This window comes from Fistularia commersonii, chromosome 1, assembly GCF_037954325.1.
Source record: "Fistularia commersonii isolate RoL2024-O1a breed Wild chromosome 1, RoL_Fcom_v1.0, whole genome shotgun sequence".
In the NCBI taxonomy this organism is placed as follows: Eukaryota; Metazoa; Chordata; class Actinopteri; order Syngnathiformes; family Fistulariidae; genus Fistularia; species Fistularia commersonii.
Genome location: NC_141284.1, coordinates 5,052,104 through 5,070,164, shown reverse-complemented (window position 1 = coordinate 5,070,164; position 18,061 = coordinate 5,052,104). Strand labels below are relative to the sequence as shown.

Sequence of the window (18,061 nt, the reverse complement as noted above, 5' to 3'; positions counted from 1 at the left end):
TCGACAGGAGAAACTTCCATTACAGTTAGGAAAGTCCAATTCCCAGCGAGCCCTTCCCTCCAATGATGAACACGTGTTCCTGCGGCATCCGTGTCAGGCCCTCTCCATTTCACTGTTTACATGACGCCGGAGTCATTTGTATGGCTCTTGGTGTCCCGGACAACCTTGGCGTGCCGTCCTCGAGCCTATTCTCGGCATTCTGAGCTAATTTTAGGTGGCCGTTGTCTCCAGCTACCCCATCCCGAGGTGATTACTCCGTGCACGGACCGTGCTGTGTTTACATTGCACACACAGAGGAGGCACTCAGAAGACTAATGTCGCAGCCATGCTGACTCACTAACCAGGCAACATATGCATGTCTGTCCTGGAAGTTTACCTCACCTTTGTGCAATGAACTAGCACATCTGCGTGTGTGTGTGTGTACGTGCGCCGCCCGATCTGATATTAGTCAGCTGTTTGTTTTTTATTTATCATGGTTAACTGGCTGACATCCTTTCCAGGCATGGCACTTTCTATCCAATGCAAGTTTCTGTGTCGGGACCTCCCCTACAGCTATCTGATTCCGTCTGATTCCGTTCGCTAACCAGGATCTCGGCATCTAAATACCAAACTTCTCAAGTCGAGACTCTCAAACGTTGATGTGTCAGTGACATTTGACGTTTTGGTTTAATGTCAATCTGCTTTTCACTTCCTGGTTCAGTGGTCAGCTTGAACAAAAAGGATACAGATTCGGTGGTTGTGGTGTTTTCCCCAGGTTCTACTCACAATCCAAAAACAGTAGGTCCATTGAAGACTAATTCTCCTTGGGGTTGAATGAGAGTGCCTAGTTGGATGTCTCTGTATGTAGCTCTGTGATTGACAGGTGGCTGGGCAAGGTGAAACCATGGGTCTCACCCCATTGGTAGTCATGATTTGCTTTGGCCGCAGGCAGAACCAGTGGTTGTGTTATCCTTGAAGTTGTTCACATAGCAAGCCGGCTGATTGACTGTTGAAGCACCAGTGTGCACAGAGCTGCATTTGCATTAACTGTTGATGCTGCACATCACACAGACAGACTGTGGCATTTCTTCTTCTTTTTTTTTTTTTCCCCCTAACGAACAGGTTATCATCGTTTATGAGAAAAGGGAAGCATTACAAGGCTGTATGACCATGCAGCTTGCTCTTATGCAATTTTCAAAAAGCGCCTTCACGGCCGGATGGCTGCAGCTGCCTGTTATTAATCATAACTGCTGAGGCCTCCATAATATCAACATTTCTTCCCTTTTTGTGAAACCCTTTCTGTGGCTCTCAGGAGGAAACTGCACAATTTTTGACTATGTCAGCAGTGACAAGTGATGTTTTTCAAGATATCGGTCATTTGTATTTTTACAATCTGATTCCCGTCGGGCGAGTGGAGGTGGGGCTTGGGAGGCTGAGGAGCTGGAACACAGGCCAGCTCTGGCTGTTGACAAGCCCCGGGTAAGAGCAAGGCCTCCCGCCAGGAGCCAGTATGGTTGGACCTCTGGCCCAGATGCACCCTGGACTGACCAGATGTTCTTTTACCCATATACACACACACACGCGTGTGTAGAGTCAGGACATAGCAAGAAAGACCAGTGTTCCCTGTCAGTACAGGAAATTGCCTAATTAAATTGTCTGAGCAGGAATATATGGAAACGAATGAAAGTGCAAAGGACCTAGCTGACCCACTTATGTTTCTCTGATGAATCTAATTTATAGAATGAGCCTCAGAGCTTATACGGGAAGACAGTGCTTGAGCCCCTTCCCCCAAAAGCAATACAAAGTGTCTGTTCTCTTTCTCTAAAGGTTGTCAATTAGGTTTCCTCCTGTTTTGGATTTCACAGAAAACCTCATGGTTTCCAAACAAAAATAAATATCAACTCTCATTCAGTTTATCTGTTTAAAAATGAAATTGCAATTTGATTTGCTGAACATGGACATCATTCAGCCCTCCCCTCTCCCCCATGAACCCAGTCAGGTTGTCGCGGAACTGAATGCGTCGGCGCTGTATCGTGAAGCCCCTGGTTTACAGCTAATGTCCTCTTTTATCTCGGTGCCTGCCGAAGGCTGGTGGGCACTGCCTTCACAGGAAACCTCACGCAGCATATATCATCCCATAATCAGTCAGCGCATTTTCAGCTCCAATATTCCTCCCAGTGTCAGACTTTGACAGTGAAACGGGTGACGAATTGCTTCATAAATGTCACGCGAATTAGACAAAAAGGAAATTGAAATAGATGGTCCATCACAGTAATCTAGCTTTTTTTTGAGCTGACACTGATCCACATCTGGATGAAGACAAGGTATAGAGCCTTGGACTGCCTTTATCCCACAGCATATTACCTTCAGAGTTGTAAAGATGTTACAGTACTCAGCTAGTACTTGTTAAAATTAGGTTTTAACCCTCTAATCCCGCCCAAAGAGTCTTCCCACAGGCGTTTTCACATGTATGAGAAACTCTTTTTTTTAAGTTTTATTGTCAGGAATGAGAACCTTAAATTCACTCCTAGGCTTCATCCCTGCAGGATCTGGTCAGAAAAGGGATCCCCCACCACTTCCGGGCCATCGTGTGGCAGCTGCTGTGCAATGCCCAGAACATGCCCATCAAGGACCAGTACTCGGAGCTGCTGAAGATGACTTCGCCTTGCGAGAAGCTGATTCGCCGGGACATCGCCCGCACGTACCCGGAGCACGACTTCTTCAAGGAGAAGGACAGCCTGGGCCAGGAGGTGCTCTTCAACGTCATGAAGGTGAGGGGAGTTTGCCGGCGCACTGGTAAGCTGTCAATTATCTGCAGAGGCGAGGAGGTCAGGCACTCAGGGGGATTTCCTTGTTTACCTCAGGCATACTCTCTGGTCGACCGGGAGGTCGGCTACTGTCAAGGAAGCGCATTTATCGTCGGGCTGCTACTTATGCAGGTAATGACCCTATACCCAACGCACACACTCACACCATCTGCTGCCTACAAATGGCGCATGGCAGCACAGGTGACAGATGTGAGATTTGACCTCGTCCCGCTCCTTCCACCAGATGCCTGAGGAGGAGGCTTTCTGCGTCTTTGTGAAGCTAATGCAGGACTACCGGCTACGTGAGCTCTTCAAGCCCAGCATGGCGGAGCTGGGGCTCTGCATGTACCAGTTCGAGTGCATGATCCAGGTAGAGACGAGTCCTGGTTGGAAAGGGAAAATAAGAAGTGTGAGGAACAGAAGCGCACCTGACCAGATGCGAATATTCTCTCCGTTAGGAGCATCTCCCGGAGCTCCATATGCATTTCCAGGCCCAGAGCTTTCACACCTCCATGTACGCCTCCTCCTGGTTCCTCACCATCTTCCTCACCTCCTTCCCGCTGCCTGTCGCTACCCGGATCTTCGATATCTTCATGTGCGAGGTCAGTAAGCCTCCTCCACCTGTAAGTTTGGGAAAGAAGCCGGCGTTACGATTGGGGATGCGTCAGCTGAATACGAGAGAGTAACATGATGCCTGCTGTTTGCGAACGCAAGTGAAGAGATTGTCCTCCCGGGTGTTTGTTTTCTGCTCCTGACTTTCCAAAGGAGTCCAAAGATTGTACAATTTTCAAGCCGATGGTGTTCTACTAATTATATTGTAAATGTTGACAACTGACTTCTTCACTATCTTGACCTTTTCTTTCTTCTGGCTTCATTGCATTTTTCAATCAAGAGAAGTGGGTCTCAAGATTTATCTTTGGTAATCACTCTAAATTCAGATGCAGTTCAGTCATTTGATCAAGAATAAACATCAGGATTAATGAGAGGTCTCTATGGTGTGTATGTGTGTGTGTGTGTGTACACGCTTACTGCTTGTGTGATATTGAACAGTATTTTATGAAACTAGCTGGACAGTTCAACTGCCTACAGTGGACAACTGTACAGTGTCTTTCTGGTAAAAATCAGGCTTTTAGATTAAATTCGGGGCTCCTAATTCGGACAACATAACACATGAAATCAGTGAGGAGTGATGTAAAAATCTTGGGTTATCAAATATTAAGTACTCAGAGTGATTAACAATATTAAATGTCTGCAGATATCCTCCGAAATACTCTTTCTGGTCCCTTTGACAAGGCTGCTTGCTTTCAGAGGAACTGTTGTGTTCTGTCACCTCCTGCTGGAAGAAAAGAAGCGGTGCACTTTCGAAATTCCCTGTTGCAACATGAACCGTTCTTTCACTCTGGATTAAAAAACTTTTGTATCCCCAAAGTATAACCGCTGATCATTATACGCAAAGACACAGGCGCACAAGCATGTGCTGACATCCTCGTCTGCCCTCAGGGTTTGGAGATAGTTTTCCGTGTGGGACTGGCCATCCTCCAGATGAACCAGACTGAACTCATCCAGCTCGACATGGAGGGAATGTTACAGGTGCGTCAGTCACATGGCTGTCAATCATGGCGGCCCTCAAGGCTCCTCTCTTACTTTTAATGAATAATCTTCGTGAGCGCTTGTAGAGGGCATCAGGTGTCAGACTTAAAGCGGCTATTTTTTTTTTTTTTTTTGTGTGCGCGCGTGTCTGTGTGTGCATGTCAGTTATATCTTAATGTCTGATTTTATTCCATTGTTCCTCTGACCGACCAGCACTTTCAGAAAGTCGTCCCCCACCAGTTTGACAGCGGGCCGGACAAGGTCATCCAGGCCGCCTGTCAAGTTAAATACAACGCCAAAAAGATGAAGAAGTAAGCAGAGCTGCCTTTCACTCTCCTCAACCAGAGTCTCAGATCAGCCCCGGGGGGGCCGAGGTGAAGTTCTTCAACGTCTGATTGATTGCAGATTTTGATTGGAGCGGTTTAAAAATAAAGTACTTGACATGATCCATTTACGGAAAGGGACCGACTGTCTTGAGTGTCCCAAAGGGTTGAGATGGGGTCTGATTACTGCGGCAGAGCAGTAGCGCATGCCTGAGAACTCCACTGCAAAGGTCCGGTTCATTCGTACACGGGGGGAAAAAAAAACCCTGTCATCTCCTTAGCTGTGACCTCAAATTAGGCAGATGTTCCCAAAACCGGGATATCGACGAACAGCCAGAGGCTTCGTTCCAAACCGGGTTGCGATGGAGGAAGCTAATGCCGTGTGTTTTCTTTTTTCTCCCTTACAGATTGGAGAAGGAATACACTACAATAAAAACAAAAGAGATGGAGGAGCAGGTGGAGATAAAGGTGGGTGGCGCCTGCTGGCGACTGGCGAAAAAATGTCAACCGCACATTCCGTCCAACCCGGATCTGACTCCCCGTTTTCCTCGCAGAGGCTGCGGACGGAGAACAGGCTCCTGAAGCAGAGGATCGACACACTAGAGAAGGTGAGCGAGGCGGCAACGTCGCGTCAGCACCGCGACCATCAAAACCAACATAAACCCATTCCCACTGAGAACATCCGAGCATCCCCGCTTCCCGATGGCGAGATCCTCGCTTCTCACTAACCGTCCTCGTGTTAGCGGAACACTTCCCGAACCTCGGAAACACAGGCCGCCCTGGCATCACGGCGCCTGCCTGCCTGCCCGCCTGCCCGCCTGTCTGCCCGCCTGCCCGCCTGCCTGCGCAGCTGCAGTTAACTCTCCAAGATAAACTACACCAACGGGCGCCACTAACCGGAGCAGAGAGCTAGAATGCGAAGGCGGCTGCTTGAACGCTGTTTAGGATTGCATGCCTTCATCGCTCTGCACCGCCATCTGTTTGTCCGCTCTTGAAAACGCGCACGACGCGCCGCCTGCCTCAGGGCGTCGTGGATAGTCAGGGCGTCTTCGGCGTCGGGTTTGCTTACCGGAGGGGCCGGGGCCGGAGGGGGACACACACCGCGCAGTACCCAAAACCACTCCTCTTTTTTTTTTAACTCATCGCCAATCGGAGGAGGGCTGTGGTCCAGTTTCAAGCCGGGTGGCCCGCGCGCTCCGTCACCGCATGACTCCACTCTTCCTGTCTGAAACCTCACCCTCCTGCCGCTCATTTGCATCCTCTCTCACCGCACCTGCATGCAATGTTCCTTTTCTAACCCCTGAATGTGCCAACACCACCTCCCTCCCTCCATCCACCCACCACCACCACCACCACCACCACCACCACCCCAAAGAGTAAAATTAGCTCTGGAAGGAAAACGAACATTGCACTTCCTCTATCAATCAATGTGTGTGCTTTAAACTGTCCTCTGGATTGTCTCTCTCTGCTGTCTCCTCTTGATATTTCTGTTTTGTAGGAAAGTGCTTCCTTGGCAGATAGATTGATCCAGGTATATCCCCTCCTCTTTCTTTATTCCTTCTTTACGATGCCGTCTCTAGTGTTGCATGCTTACCTCTGTTGAATTGGACAGAAGGGCTGGGTATTCCATCATTTCTAATCCCAAAACTTACAATGATTTAGTTTCTATAGCTCTTAAAAAAAAAAAAAAAAAAAACTCAGTCCCAAACACGTCACGAAATAAGTGCCTTAGAAAATGACCATCAATTTATATAAATATGGTTATTACTCAATATAAAATCTGTCAAAAAAAGCAACAATTTCAAGTGCCTGAAACATAATCTAAATTCGTCAAGATGCATTTGTGAAATTACCTTGAATCCGTTTTAAAACCTTATAATCAGCTGAAAAGAATTTGAGGGTGAATTTTAAAGAAATACGTAATAAATCAAGAAGCACTTACCAAAAAAAACAGGAAATGCAAGTCAGTATTTTTGTGAAAAAACTGATAGTACACTTTTAATAATGTTGGGTTTATTTCAGAGGCCTTTTAATCTAAACGCTGAGCCAAACCCTTGTTTAATTCACTGTTATTTGTGTGGCAACGCGTAGCAAACTATAAGTCAACTTAACTGTCAATACTGTCATATTTCACATGTACACATGATTGCGTTTCTCTAAGACCCAAAGTGAAGTAGTAAATAAAATCTAAATATCATAGATAAGTACAAAATAGGCATCAGGGTTGTTAAAGAAGTCCAAAAAATTTAAGGTGCTTTTAAGTGGCCGCAGTAAAAAAGCGCAAATGCAGAGTTCGGAGGTCAGAGTATTGTACAGTGTGGTGCAGTGCACCCCAGGTCATGTTGAAGATACCGAAAAACCTCAGAACCTTTGTTTTCTAGTTGTCACCCAGCCCTATTGGACAGGGTTTCAGTGCTAAAATGCAAGATCACCAGCGTTCTGATCAATAACTGTAAAGATTAAGTGCATGGCAGAAGACACTATGTGAAAAACACTCAGATGGAAATGAGTTCCTACCAGCATGTTGTTTCAAAGAGCCAGTCCCTCATTCTCTCCTCTGCTCTGCCTACTCGCACCGCCGCACTCTGCTCGCTTCCTGTCCCCGCTCTGCTCCAATCCCCCCCTCGTCCCTTGATCGCGTCCCAAGGGGCAAGTCACTCGCGCTCAGGAGGCCGAGGAGAACTACCTGGTCAAACGGGAGCTGGCCACGGTCAGGCAGCAGAGCGAGGAGGCCGGCGCTCAGCTGGAGCAGGCCAGGAAAACCATCGCGCAGCTCCAGACGCGGCAGCAGCAGCAGCCACAAGCGGTAAGGAGGTGACGACGGCCCCCCCCTGCCGGCACGTGGAAGCTGCAGGACGTTCCTCTCGCCCCGCGACTCGTAGTCTTACCGGCAGTTGCCTAGCGACGAAACCCAAGTGGTGGCAGAACAAGGCTTTTCACACTCTACGTTTCAGTATGCATGAATTCAGATCAGGACAGGGAGTCGTACAAAGCCCCCCCCACCCACCCCTATAATCGTCCCTCTCGTAAAACGCATTCATGAGTTAGGCAGGCATGACTTCACAATTTACACCCTGCGCCCCCCCCCGAATCCCACAGCCCCTCCCGGCACAACACCGTGAATTATTCATGGATGAATTCTGCACGACGGCGTTGGGGGCCATTACAATGTTTTACATAAACGTGGGACGCGCTATGCAATGAGCACCCGTGAATAATGCAAGGCGGCCGCTGTCGTCTGTAAATAAGGCAGAGTTCTTTACAGCGGAGCATGACGAGACGGGAGAGCGGCGCCACTAATGAGCCGGGATCGCACGGGAGCGCTGGCTCCCCGGACGACTGGGAAGCCCGTAATCACAATAGCGGGCTCGTCGGCCGCCCTGCTTTGCCGCCTCTCACCCGCTCTCTTGTCCCCAGCAGAAAGGGGCGCCCCGGTGCTCGGAGGAGTCGGTCCTCCAGCTGGAGAGGGAGCTGGTCCAGGCCCGGCTGAAGGAGGCCGAATCCCATTGCGCGCTCAAAGAGATGCAGGACAAGATCCTGGAGATGGAAAAGGTGGGTTTCCAAACCTCCCCCTCATCCCGGCTCGCAATGGATGAGTCTGATTTCAGGCCGGTCCTTAACACCCGCCCCCCCTCCCCCCGCAGAGGAACACGTCGCTGCCGGACGACACCAACGTGGCCCGGCTGCAGGAGGAGCTGATCGGTGTGAAGCTGAGGGAGGCCGAAGCTTTGACCGGCCTGAAGGAGCTGAGGCAGCAGGTCAGAGACCTGGAGGAGCACTGGCAGGTCAGAACCGGCGCCTTGGATTATATATTTCTGCTAGAAAATCACCTGAAAGTCAAATTGTCACAGCAGCACCTCGGGTCAGAGGTCTGACAAGGTCCCAGGTTTTCGAGATTGTCATCAGGTGGGAACGGGGGAGCAATGCGACCCTCTGGTTGACAGGTCATGGTTGAACGCCACGTCTCGCCACCAGTGTCAGCTACGATTGGCTCCCCGTCCGCAGGAAAACAGCTCAGTGTGTAAAGGGGTTTCTTAAAACCTCGTGATCATGACCCGTTCCTCTCCTCAGCGACACCTGGCCCGCACCGCAGGCCGCTGGAGGGACAGCCCCAAGAAGAACACGGTGAGCGAGCTGCAGGACGAGCTGATGAGCGTGAGGCTGCGTGAGGCCGAGGCCCAGGCCGACCTGAGGGAGACCAAGCAGAGGATGCTGGAGTTGGAGACGCAGGTCAGAGGTCACCGGATCTAACGTATCCCTCCCCTCCTCTGAATCGCTGCCTTAATCAGTTCTTAAATCGTCATTAATACCTTTTCTTTATCGAAACTAAATTTAGCAATTCATATCATATCATAATAATCTGTTTGACCACAAGATTTATTGATTTATTGATATACTAGAAACTGCACTCCTGTTGTTATTATCAATGAATGTGAGACATTCCCTTACCGCTGACAAACGGACAAAAGGATATTGATAGATTGGAATATGAACAATCTATTGATCAATACAGTGATGGAGAGACATGTTGTCTACCTGTGCTGACCCTCTGTCACCACTAGAGGTCGCCAGTGTGCTCTCCCAAGCGGGAGCGCAAACGCGCAAGTAATTCAGTTTAGTTAGAACCCAATCTGACTTGTATCTTTCCCCAACAGAACCAGATCCACAGTAACCAGCTGCGCCGGGCGGAGCAGGAGAGCCGCTCCCTCCACGAGCGTGTCGCCACGCTCGCCACGCAAAACAAGGACCTGCACATGCAGCTGCAAGAGATCAAGCGGAGACAAGCCGAGATTGAATGCAAGGTACTGTACAAACCTGCTGCTGCTACTGCTCGCGTTGCTTTCAGAATAGTCGCTCACCCCCCATCCCCAACCGCACCCCCCTCCCCCAGGTTCACACTTTGGCCTCAGCGGGCTTTTTTGCCACTGCCAAACGTGACAAACACACTTGTTTTGCAGCAAACTCATGTCATTTCCTTCCTCTTCTTCTCATAGAGCAAAGAGGAGGTGATGGCCGTGAGGCTGCGGGAAGCTGACAACATGGCTGCCATGGCCGAGCTCCAGCAGCAGATCTCGGAGCTGGAAATCCAGGTGAGGCGCGCGGCTCGCCAACTGGCGCGTTCTGCCACCGCGGGCATCTTATGATGGCTGAGCTGGTCCGTTGCCGTGGTGACTCTGGCCTCCCATCACATCTGATGGGCGGGGACTAGAGAAGTTTAAACCTGTCGGCGCATAGAGCCTAATGTTTATCCTCCGTTGTAACGCGATCGACAGCAAGGGAAGGTAACAGACCAGGGCGTGTCCACCAAGGTCACATGTCAGGAAGTGTCAGAAACCGCTTTCAGTTCGAGAGGATTTCGATCTGTGTCGCATCGGACCCGAGGGATGTCCGACCATGGAGGTCGACGCCTGCACACACACACACACCTGCACGTAAACAAGCCTTACTAAGTCGCTTAATTAAATTACATTACATTACATTTGGCAGACGCTTTTATCCAAAGCGACTTACAATAGAGGACATAGGTACTGCAAGTACACCTGCAAATACACGATGCACAGGAAATATACAGAACAGCAAGCTTGGGTTAGTGAGGTTTTTTTTTTTTTTTTTTTTGACAGACATACACAAACATACACACACACACACACACTGCATAGCCGTGCATAAATCAGTGTTATTAATTAATAATTTCTCATTTTTGGCCACTGATTTTTTTCCTGTTGCAGTGCTGCTCCCTCGCGTGATTTTAAGCCAGCGGGGTTTTATTTTGGTTTGTTTTCTTTGGTTCGTCTGCCATTTTTGCCAGCGGTGAACCTGCCACCTGGGTGGACAGCTAGCCACAGCTCACTCCCTTCACAGCTCTATTGCATCTTAGAGCATCGTAATGAATGTGTGAAACACTCACTTCCTGTGTCGTTCACAGCCATCGCCCTGCCACGTTAACCTTCGACGCAGCGGCAAATCCTTTAAATCCAGAAAAAATGCAACCGCCCTGCTGCGTGCGTCTTCACAGAGATCAGCATTTCATTTTATTCATTTCTATTATGTTTCTATAGTTTTGATTGGACAAGGCTCAGCCTCAAATCGAGAGGAAGTCACAGCATTTCACAAAAATACATCCTGTAAAATCACAAAAAAAACAATTGACCTCCCCACCCCCTAAAAAAAAAACAACAAAAAAAAACCCCGAATATCGCAAAGGAACCAGCCAGCTCATGAAAAACGAGAATTATTTCACGCCTTTATTCGACCGTCGTATGTAAACGGTCCGCTCACTGACGGGCACCTTAAACTGCTGCTCATGTTAAAGAGAAATATAGTTCTTTGTGTGTGTGTGAGTGTGTGTGTGTCTGTGTGTGTTGTGATTTTATCTATTTATTCATGTTTTATTTTCAATTTGCAGCCCAACCTTATTTGGATTGTACTGCGTTTTTATTAATTCTGTATTCACACTTAAACTCCTCGGGGGATTTCAAGTCGCAAAACATCGGTGCGAGCAGATAGAAGAACAGCAGGGGGGAGGCAAAACTATTTATAAGCGTGATACAGCACACACACATCCACACACACAAACATCTGCCCTTCTCCACCTAGTTCTTGCCGTCTAGTTACTTAGTTGCGGAGCAACAATAACAAAAATAACGAAAAACAAGCAGCAGCAAAGGTGCCACATCACTCGACCTTCTGCCTCCTGCTCCAAAATCACGGTGCCATGTTCTGGCTTCTTCTTGGTCTGTGGTTTGGTTACTTTTTAACCTTTGGGGTAAAAATGGTTTCAATTGCAAGAAAATGTAAAAAAGTGCGGGGGAGGGGGAATCTTTCACGTCGGAAGCTCGGAATGAGTAAGACGACCTGGTGCACACTTGCATCAGATTTCTTTTTTTTTTTTATCTTTTTTTTTTTTTTTTAATTCTTGGGGGTAAGAGCTCACAGAAGAGTTTCAACATGAAGACCCGACCCCACCTCCATCCCTACCTCTCCGACCTCAACATCACCTGAGATTATCCCCACACACTGAAAAACATGGTGTGTTGGAAGACGCTAAGAAGCTGTTGATAAGGGCTCCATGTATATGTGTCTGTGTGTGTGTGTGTTTGTGACCGCCGCAACACCACCTAGCTTGATAGGAAGTGGTTTCGTGTCTTTTTCAGAGCTGCCAGTGTGACATGCACGGTTTATTTTGAGGTTGTGTTGACAGAGAATTAGCTCACAGATTGAGCCCCAAACAACTGTAGCCTCAAACTGCCTTAAACTGCAGTTTAAGGAATTCTTACCTTAAACAAGCACATGCCGCGCACGCGCATTTTAGCATCTAGGCCCTCAGCCTGGCACCTGGATGTGAGCGCAAGAGCACCAGGAAGTGTTGTTAACTGCCTCGCCGTTATCGTTATGTGTTTTTCCTTGGAAAAACAAGCCACCCACACCCACACACACCCACACACACACACACACACACACACACACACAGACAAAGTCATCAGGGAGGTGAACACGTTCCCCTGGTCAGCGGCGGAGTTCTCGAAGCGGTGCAGCGTCCGCCTCGGCAGCTGTCAGGTGGTTTGGGCTGAAAGAGGCAAACATCACATGTGGCGCCGTGGAAGGCAGCCGGGTCCCCGAGGTCCCTCCGTCCCCCTGTCGCCTTCTCGCCTCCTCACGGACGCAGCTCCATCACTAGTTGCGCTCTTTATTTGTTTCTCAGCTGACAAACGCAGAACCCCCCCTCCCCCCCTCCATGAAACCACCAGAAACTTTGTTTTTGTTTTTAACAGTTTTTTTTTTTTTTTTAACACTAAAGCAACCAGTTTTCCAGATTTTACTCTTTATGCAGTTGTGCTAAATCCTTTTCAAACATAGGTGCTCATAACCTGCTCTTCTAGATGGTTTTTGTTTATTTAGTTATTCCTTTTTTTTTTTAATCAGGTTTCAAACCATTCCACCAGCTACCACTTAGAGTACTTAAGCTGTGCTTTGACACCTTTAAACACACACACATGTTTATCAAGTTCATTTCCTTCCTCGAAGTTTGAAAAATTTAATCAGTTCACTCACTAAAAAAAAAGATAAATCATCGCCTTCTTGAAATTGTAAGTCATTTTTTCTTGATTTTCAGGGAAAAAAAACGCCATCATACTTGAATGAGTTGATTTGGGCAAAATAAAAATGGTTGCCTTTAATTGCCTTAAACAGCACTGCAATCATTTGGGTCTCTGACTGACACGGGTAATATCAAGTATAAATGTGTGTTTATTTGCGTAAATCCTCCTTTTGGTAATTGTTTTATTCTTTTCTGCTTGCCGGTTTGGCACCCCCAACGCATGGTTGCTTTGTGTCAAGGTTCACGGACCCCTGAACTTCAGGAAGCACGCACACACACACACACACACACACACACACACACAAACACACACATATACACACAGCACGAGCTCTTTCTAACCCCCTCCTCTCCCCCGGCTGCAGAAAGAAGAGGGGAAGGTCCAGGGCCAACTGAACCACAGCGACTCCAGCCAGTACGTCCGCGAGCTGAAGGACCAGATCGCCGAACTCAAACACGAGGTGAGGCGTGCGCACATTCTCACACACACACACACACACACAGACAGATGCAGCCACCAGGGTCCAACCCCACTCACAAAACAAACCACTGCTTATCATTACAGCTTCTGGTGGGTAAGTAGGCAGTTACACCCGAGCACTTCCTGCTGCAGGCAGGGAACACGTGTGCGTGCGTGCGTGTGTGTGTGTGTGTGTGTGTGTGTGTGTGTGTGTGTGTGTTTGTGTGTTTGTGTGTGTGTGTGTGTGTGTGTGTGTGTGTGTGCGTGCTGGGATGGCGTGGCTCAGGGGGTTGAAGCGATCATCCTTTGAGCGGTTCCCTGCTCCTCCTAGCCTGTCCAAGTGTTGTTGAGCAAGACACTGAACCTTAAACTGCTCCCCTGGCGCTGTTCCTCAGCTGCCTTCTGCTCTTTGTTCATCCATGATGGGTGAAATGCAGATGTCAAATTTCACTGATATTGTGCTCTATGTATAACTATATGGGACAATAGTGACATTTCCTTGTCTTCTTCACACCGCCCTGAAATCAGAACCAAATAAGAATGTGATGAGCCTTAATGGGAAATTGTAAGTACTCGTTTTTTTTTTTTTATTTAATTTTTTGTTTTGTTTTAATTATATTTTCAAAGAGAGAGAAAGTGCTTTTTTTTTTTTTTTTTTTTTTATTTGGTTTGTTTCTTTTCTTCTCCCTCTCCAACGCGCTGACTCCTCTTCCCCGGGATGACATTGTGATGTTTGACCAGGGTGACAAATCCTCCAACCCGCAGTGAATCATCATCATTACAGTTTCAAGTTTCAGTGGAGAGCAATGGTGAAAGTTGAACAGAAAAGTGATGATGCCACTCACACACACACACACACACACACACACGCATATGCACGCACACACACATGACTGTAGTTTCTATGAAATCTACATCTCTGGAAAGTCTGAGTCGAGTTTCTTCCATACATGATGTCTTGCCGCCATATAGGGTTCACGTTGCCTTGGTAACGCCCCTCTCCGGCTAAACAAGTATTTTGTGTCCACCCCTTAAGGCAGGGATGTCAAAGTAAAATACACAGAGGGCCAAAAAAACAAAGTTGTTACAAGCCGAGGGCCGGACTAATTTAGTGTTTATTAAGACATATTGAACTGACTGAACATAGCCTATTGAACCAAGACCTGAATGCATCAATGAAATTGCATGCTTTATAAACTGAAAATGCAATATCATGCTGCTCTATGATCATATCAATTACTGCTTTCAAAGAATAAAATTAAAAAATAAAATAAAAATAAATAAATAAATCAAATCAGTTGTATTCTTTCTGATGGCTCCTATCTGCAATTAGTCCATTAACTGTAAAATAGATCCATTAACTGAAAAATAAATAAAATACAATAAATTAAATTAAAAAATCTATGGCACACAGAGAAAGCAATATTTTCTTCAAAGAAAAATCACATGTCTTATAGACTCAAATGTAAAATGAATTTAAAACTAAAAATACGTTCATGCTCTGTTATGATCCCTTGTCTGAGGCCGAGCCTGATACTTGGTGGTGTCTCATCTTTTGTACAAGTTTATCAATGTTCGGGCTCTGAGATCAGGGAATCCTCAGGATTGAGCGAAAGTGCTCCTCACTAAGACGGCTCCCGTGTGATGTTTTGTTTAGCTTCATCAAAGAGAGCAGTTGTTCACACAGGTATGTGCTGCCAAACATAGAGAGCGTCTGAGCAGCTTGGATGCGCAGCTCGGGCATCGTGTCGGGGATGAAACGTGCAAACTCAGCAGCACATACTCTCGTATTTTTCCTCTCAGTGTGTCTTTGCACTGGAGCTCAATCAACTCCATTTGTAGGTTTGATGGTGCGCTTTCCACGTCAGCTGCAAAAGCATTGCCGAGCAGTGCCAACCTGCTTTTTTGGGCTTCAAAGTCAACAAATCGGAAGTCGGCAGCAAGTACGTTGAGTTTATCGGCAAACCGTGCACTCGGGAACACAGCGGAAGAGAGCTTCTCATTCATGGTCTGGCTGAAGGGAAAGTGACTCAGGTTTTCTATCCGCATCTGCAACCAAACTTGTACCTCCCTGAGCATCTACTCTGCCTCTCACCGGCCTTGAAACCCCCTGTTTGTTTAGCCATTTTTGGGGTTGAGGTAGCTGAAATTTGACATCTGCTCTGACTGCTGATGAAGAATGAAACAAAAGCCCGCTAGCTGCGCTGCAGTGAGTTTGCGGGGTACCGTTGCATTGTGGGGAACGTAGTATTGGTGCGTTCAAAACACCAGGTTCTAATAATAATCAATTTCATCCCCGGGGCCAGAGATCATTTGTTCACGGGCCAGATCCGCCCCGCGGGCCTTGACTTTGACATATGAGTAAATCTTTTCTGAAAGATACGCCATATTGCGCTAATCGGGAGGGATGGGGGCCGAGAGGCGACCGGCCGATCAGATACTTTAACCTATCGGTCATTGATCCGCCGATCGGTCTCGTCTTGACACCTGTCACTCTGAATATGTCTCCTCTTGCATGTCTGTCTGCCGGCAGCCCCTCGCAGGTGAGTGTCTGTGGCCACGTCCTGTCCCCGTCATGTGACTTCCTGTGCTTGCGAGTCCACCTCATGTGTCACTTCCTGGTGTTTTGGTTGAGAGAACATCCTGTGGTTTTGGCGTGTTCATATATATATATACATACAAGCGTGCACGTCCGTGTGTGTGTGTGTGTGTGTGTGTGTGTGTGTGTGTATCCCAATTGGAAGAAATCTTACCTCGTGATGCCCACCAACGCCAGAAGCCTTTAGGATCCTGTAAATTAGTTTGTTTTGGAATCGTTTACAGTCATTGGCTTGAGTCACTGTCTCCTCGGTGTCGGTGGGCGGCACCTTACATCCAGCCGTTCCCGCTGTGCACGTGATGCGCACGATATGTGCTGGATGTCGCTAAAGTGTGCCTGCCTCTTCCAGGTCTGCTGCCTGAAAGCACGGAGGGGCCCGGCGGCGCCGCCCGCCTTTGACAGCGTCCACATCATCCGTCACTACGGCGGCGACAATGAGTCTTACCACTCCTCGGACGAAGACGCGGCCAAAGACCCGGCCCTGGCGGAGCGGCCGGCGGGGAGCGGCCGGCGGATCAGACTCCGGCCCAACCTCCGGGACACGGACAGCGAGGTGGACGAGGAGGAGGAGGAGGAGGACAGCGACGCCCTGCGGCTCGCGCTGCCTACCAGCAGCAGCCCGAAATCCACCACCGTGTGACCCCCATCCCCCTCCCCTCCGAAGGGCTGAGAATGAAGACCCATAGCCCCGCCCCCTGGCCACGCCCCCACCTATCATAGCAGATTCTGGATTCCAGAATGGACGTGTCATTTCCTGTAATGAGAATCACAACTCTGGATCCGCTCCTGGTCAACCCCCTCAGGTGGCTGCTGGTCTGGACCGGCGGCTGTGGCAAGCCCGGGGTGAGGGGGGGGGGGGCGACCCCGGGCCAGGGGCCCAGCCCGGTACCACACACACTCAGAGACAATAAAAAAAAAAAAACATTTTACACTATTAACACTTCATTCAGAGGTTTTTTTTTTTAAACGTCTTAGAGCATTTTATAATGAACATCATAGAATGTATCTGCCGTTACTACAGTGTATGTGTGTGTTTGTGTGTGTGTGTGTGTGTGTGTGTGTGTGTGTGTGTGAGAGAGAGAGCGTGCGAGTCTCCAACCCTGTACATACATTGATGTCTGTCTTGTTTCCGTTGCGTGGCGTGTATCCGAAAGAAAAGGGACTTGCGGTGAGCGAGGATTCCGCCTGAAACCCAGGGTTAGGGCCAAACCGAGGGATTAGATTATACCAAATGTAATTTCTCCGCTCTGGGACAAAAAGATGATTTTAGCCTGACTCTGGATTAGAATTTGGATTTTTCTTTTATAAATCAGGACACCCTCCAGTGCAAAAAAAAAAAAAATTAAAAAAATATTTGACATTTGTGGAAACAGGATTCAGATTCTCTATCCACATTCAGATGCTCCCTTTTCCTCCGGATTGAGACTCAATCTCACCTCCGTTTCGAGTCCAGATTATTAGCACCTTAATCCCTCCCATGGGCGTGGATTTGTCTCACCGTCGTCGTACCGACCTGACACCTTCTCTGCCCCGCCTCCAAAAAGGGGCGGGGCCACAAAGTCCCATCGCCTCGGGATCTGGGACAAGGGAACGTTAAAGGACCCCCGGGATGCGGAACACTAAATCCCGACCCTCCCATCGTAACTCCTCAGTGGAAGAAACATCCTTGCATCACGATTTGGCACTTTCTTTTTTTTTCTTTGCGGGTGCAATTACAGGACACGCTCGCACTAAGGGGAAAGGGGAGGTGAAATAAAAAAATGCCTTGAGACGAGCCGCAGCCTACTGTGTTTCTCTTCCTCTGCAGATTCTGACTTCGATTGCTGCTTTCAGGAAGTGATTAACTCACGCTCTTTTTTTTTCTTCAGAGGTAGGAGCTGTTATTTTGCATTTTCCGTTTTGTTTTAAATCATTTCTGCCACTTTTACCTCATACAAAAAAAAAACACGTGTGATACCGAATATGAGATTTCGAGTCAGCGTTCGAATCCCCGACCTTCAGGAGTCCACGGTTCGATTCTTGGAGTTTGAAGTTCTGAGGAAGAAAAACCCGCTGCTTTTTGGTCGCGTAATTCTGATTTTCTTCGAGTTTTTTTATTTATTTATAAAAAAATATATATAAATCCGCAGTGGATTTGGAGGGAAAACCGTAGTGATCGATCTTGATTCATTTCACATGAACGTCTCATTGGAGCGCCTTTGAAAC

At 48.0% G+C, this 18,061-nt stretch overlaps 1 protein-coding gene across 9 annotated transcripts in view; it reads left to right on the top strand.

Annotated features, from left to right (window-relative positions):
• The window catches only part of evi5b (ecotropic viral integration site 5b), a 36,462-nt gene extending 18,832 nt beyond the window's left edge, over positions 1-17,630 (top strand). For 6 of the 9 annotated variants that reach the window (XM_086145207.1, XM_086145215.1, XM_086145224.1 and 3 more), the window contains 17 exons: positions 2,526-2,750; positions 2,844-2,918; positions 3,031-3,156; positions 3,245-3,388; positions 4,287-4,376; positions 4,590-4,687; positions 5,107-5,167; positions 5,254-5,307; positions 6,198-6,230; positions 7,347-7,505; positions 8,120-8,251; positions 8,344-8,484; positions 8,771-8,929; positions 9,355-9,501; positions 9,694-9,789; positions 13,163-13,258; positions 16,206-17,630. In XM_086145207.1, coding sequence (XP_086001333.1) covers positions 2,526-2,750; positions 2,844-2,918; positions 3,031-3,156; positions 3,245-3,388; positions 4,287-4,376; positions 4,590-4,687; positions 5,107-5,167; positions 5,254-5,307; positions 6,198-6,230; positions 7,347-7,505; positions 8,120-8,251; positions 8,344-8,484; positions 8,771-8,929; positions 9,355-9,501; positions 9,694-9,789; positions 13,163-13,258; positions 16,206-16,496 — 2,127 coding nt within the window. In that variant the 3' untranslated portion in view covers positions 16,497-17,630. Of the gene's footprint in view, positions 1-2,525; positions 2,751-2,843; positions 2,919-3,030; positions 3,157-3,244; positions 3,389-4,286; positions 4,377-4,589; positions 4,688-5,106; positions 5,168-5,253; positions 5,308-6,197; positions 6,231-7,346; positions 7,506-8,116; positions 8,252-8,343; positions 8,485-8,770; positions 8,930-9,354; positions 9,502-9,693; positions 9,790-13,162; positions 13,259-16,205 lie in introns of all 9 variants that reach the window. The other 3 variants (XM_086145243.1, XM_086145271.1, XM_086145233.1) reach the window with 2 other exon arrangements.
• Positions 17,631-18,061: the final 431 nt, after the last annotated feature.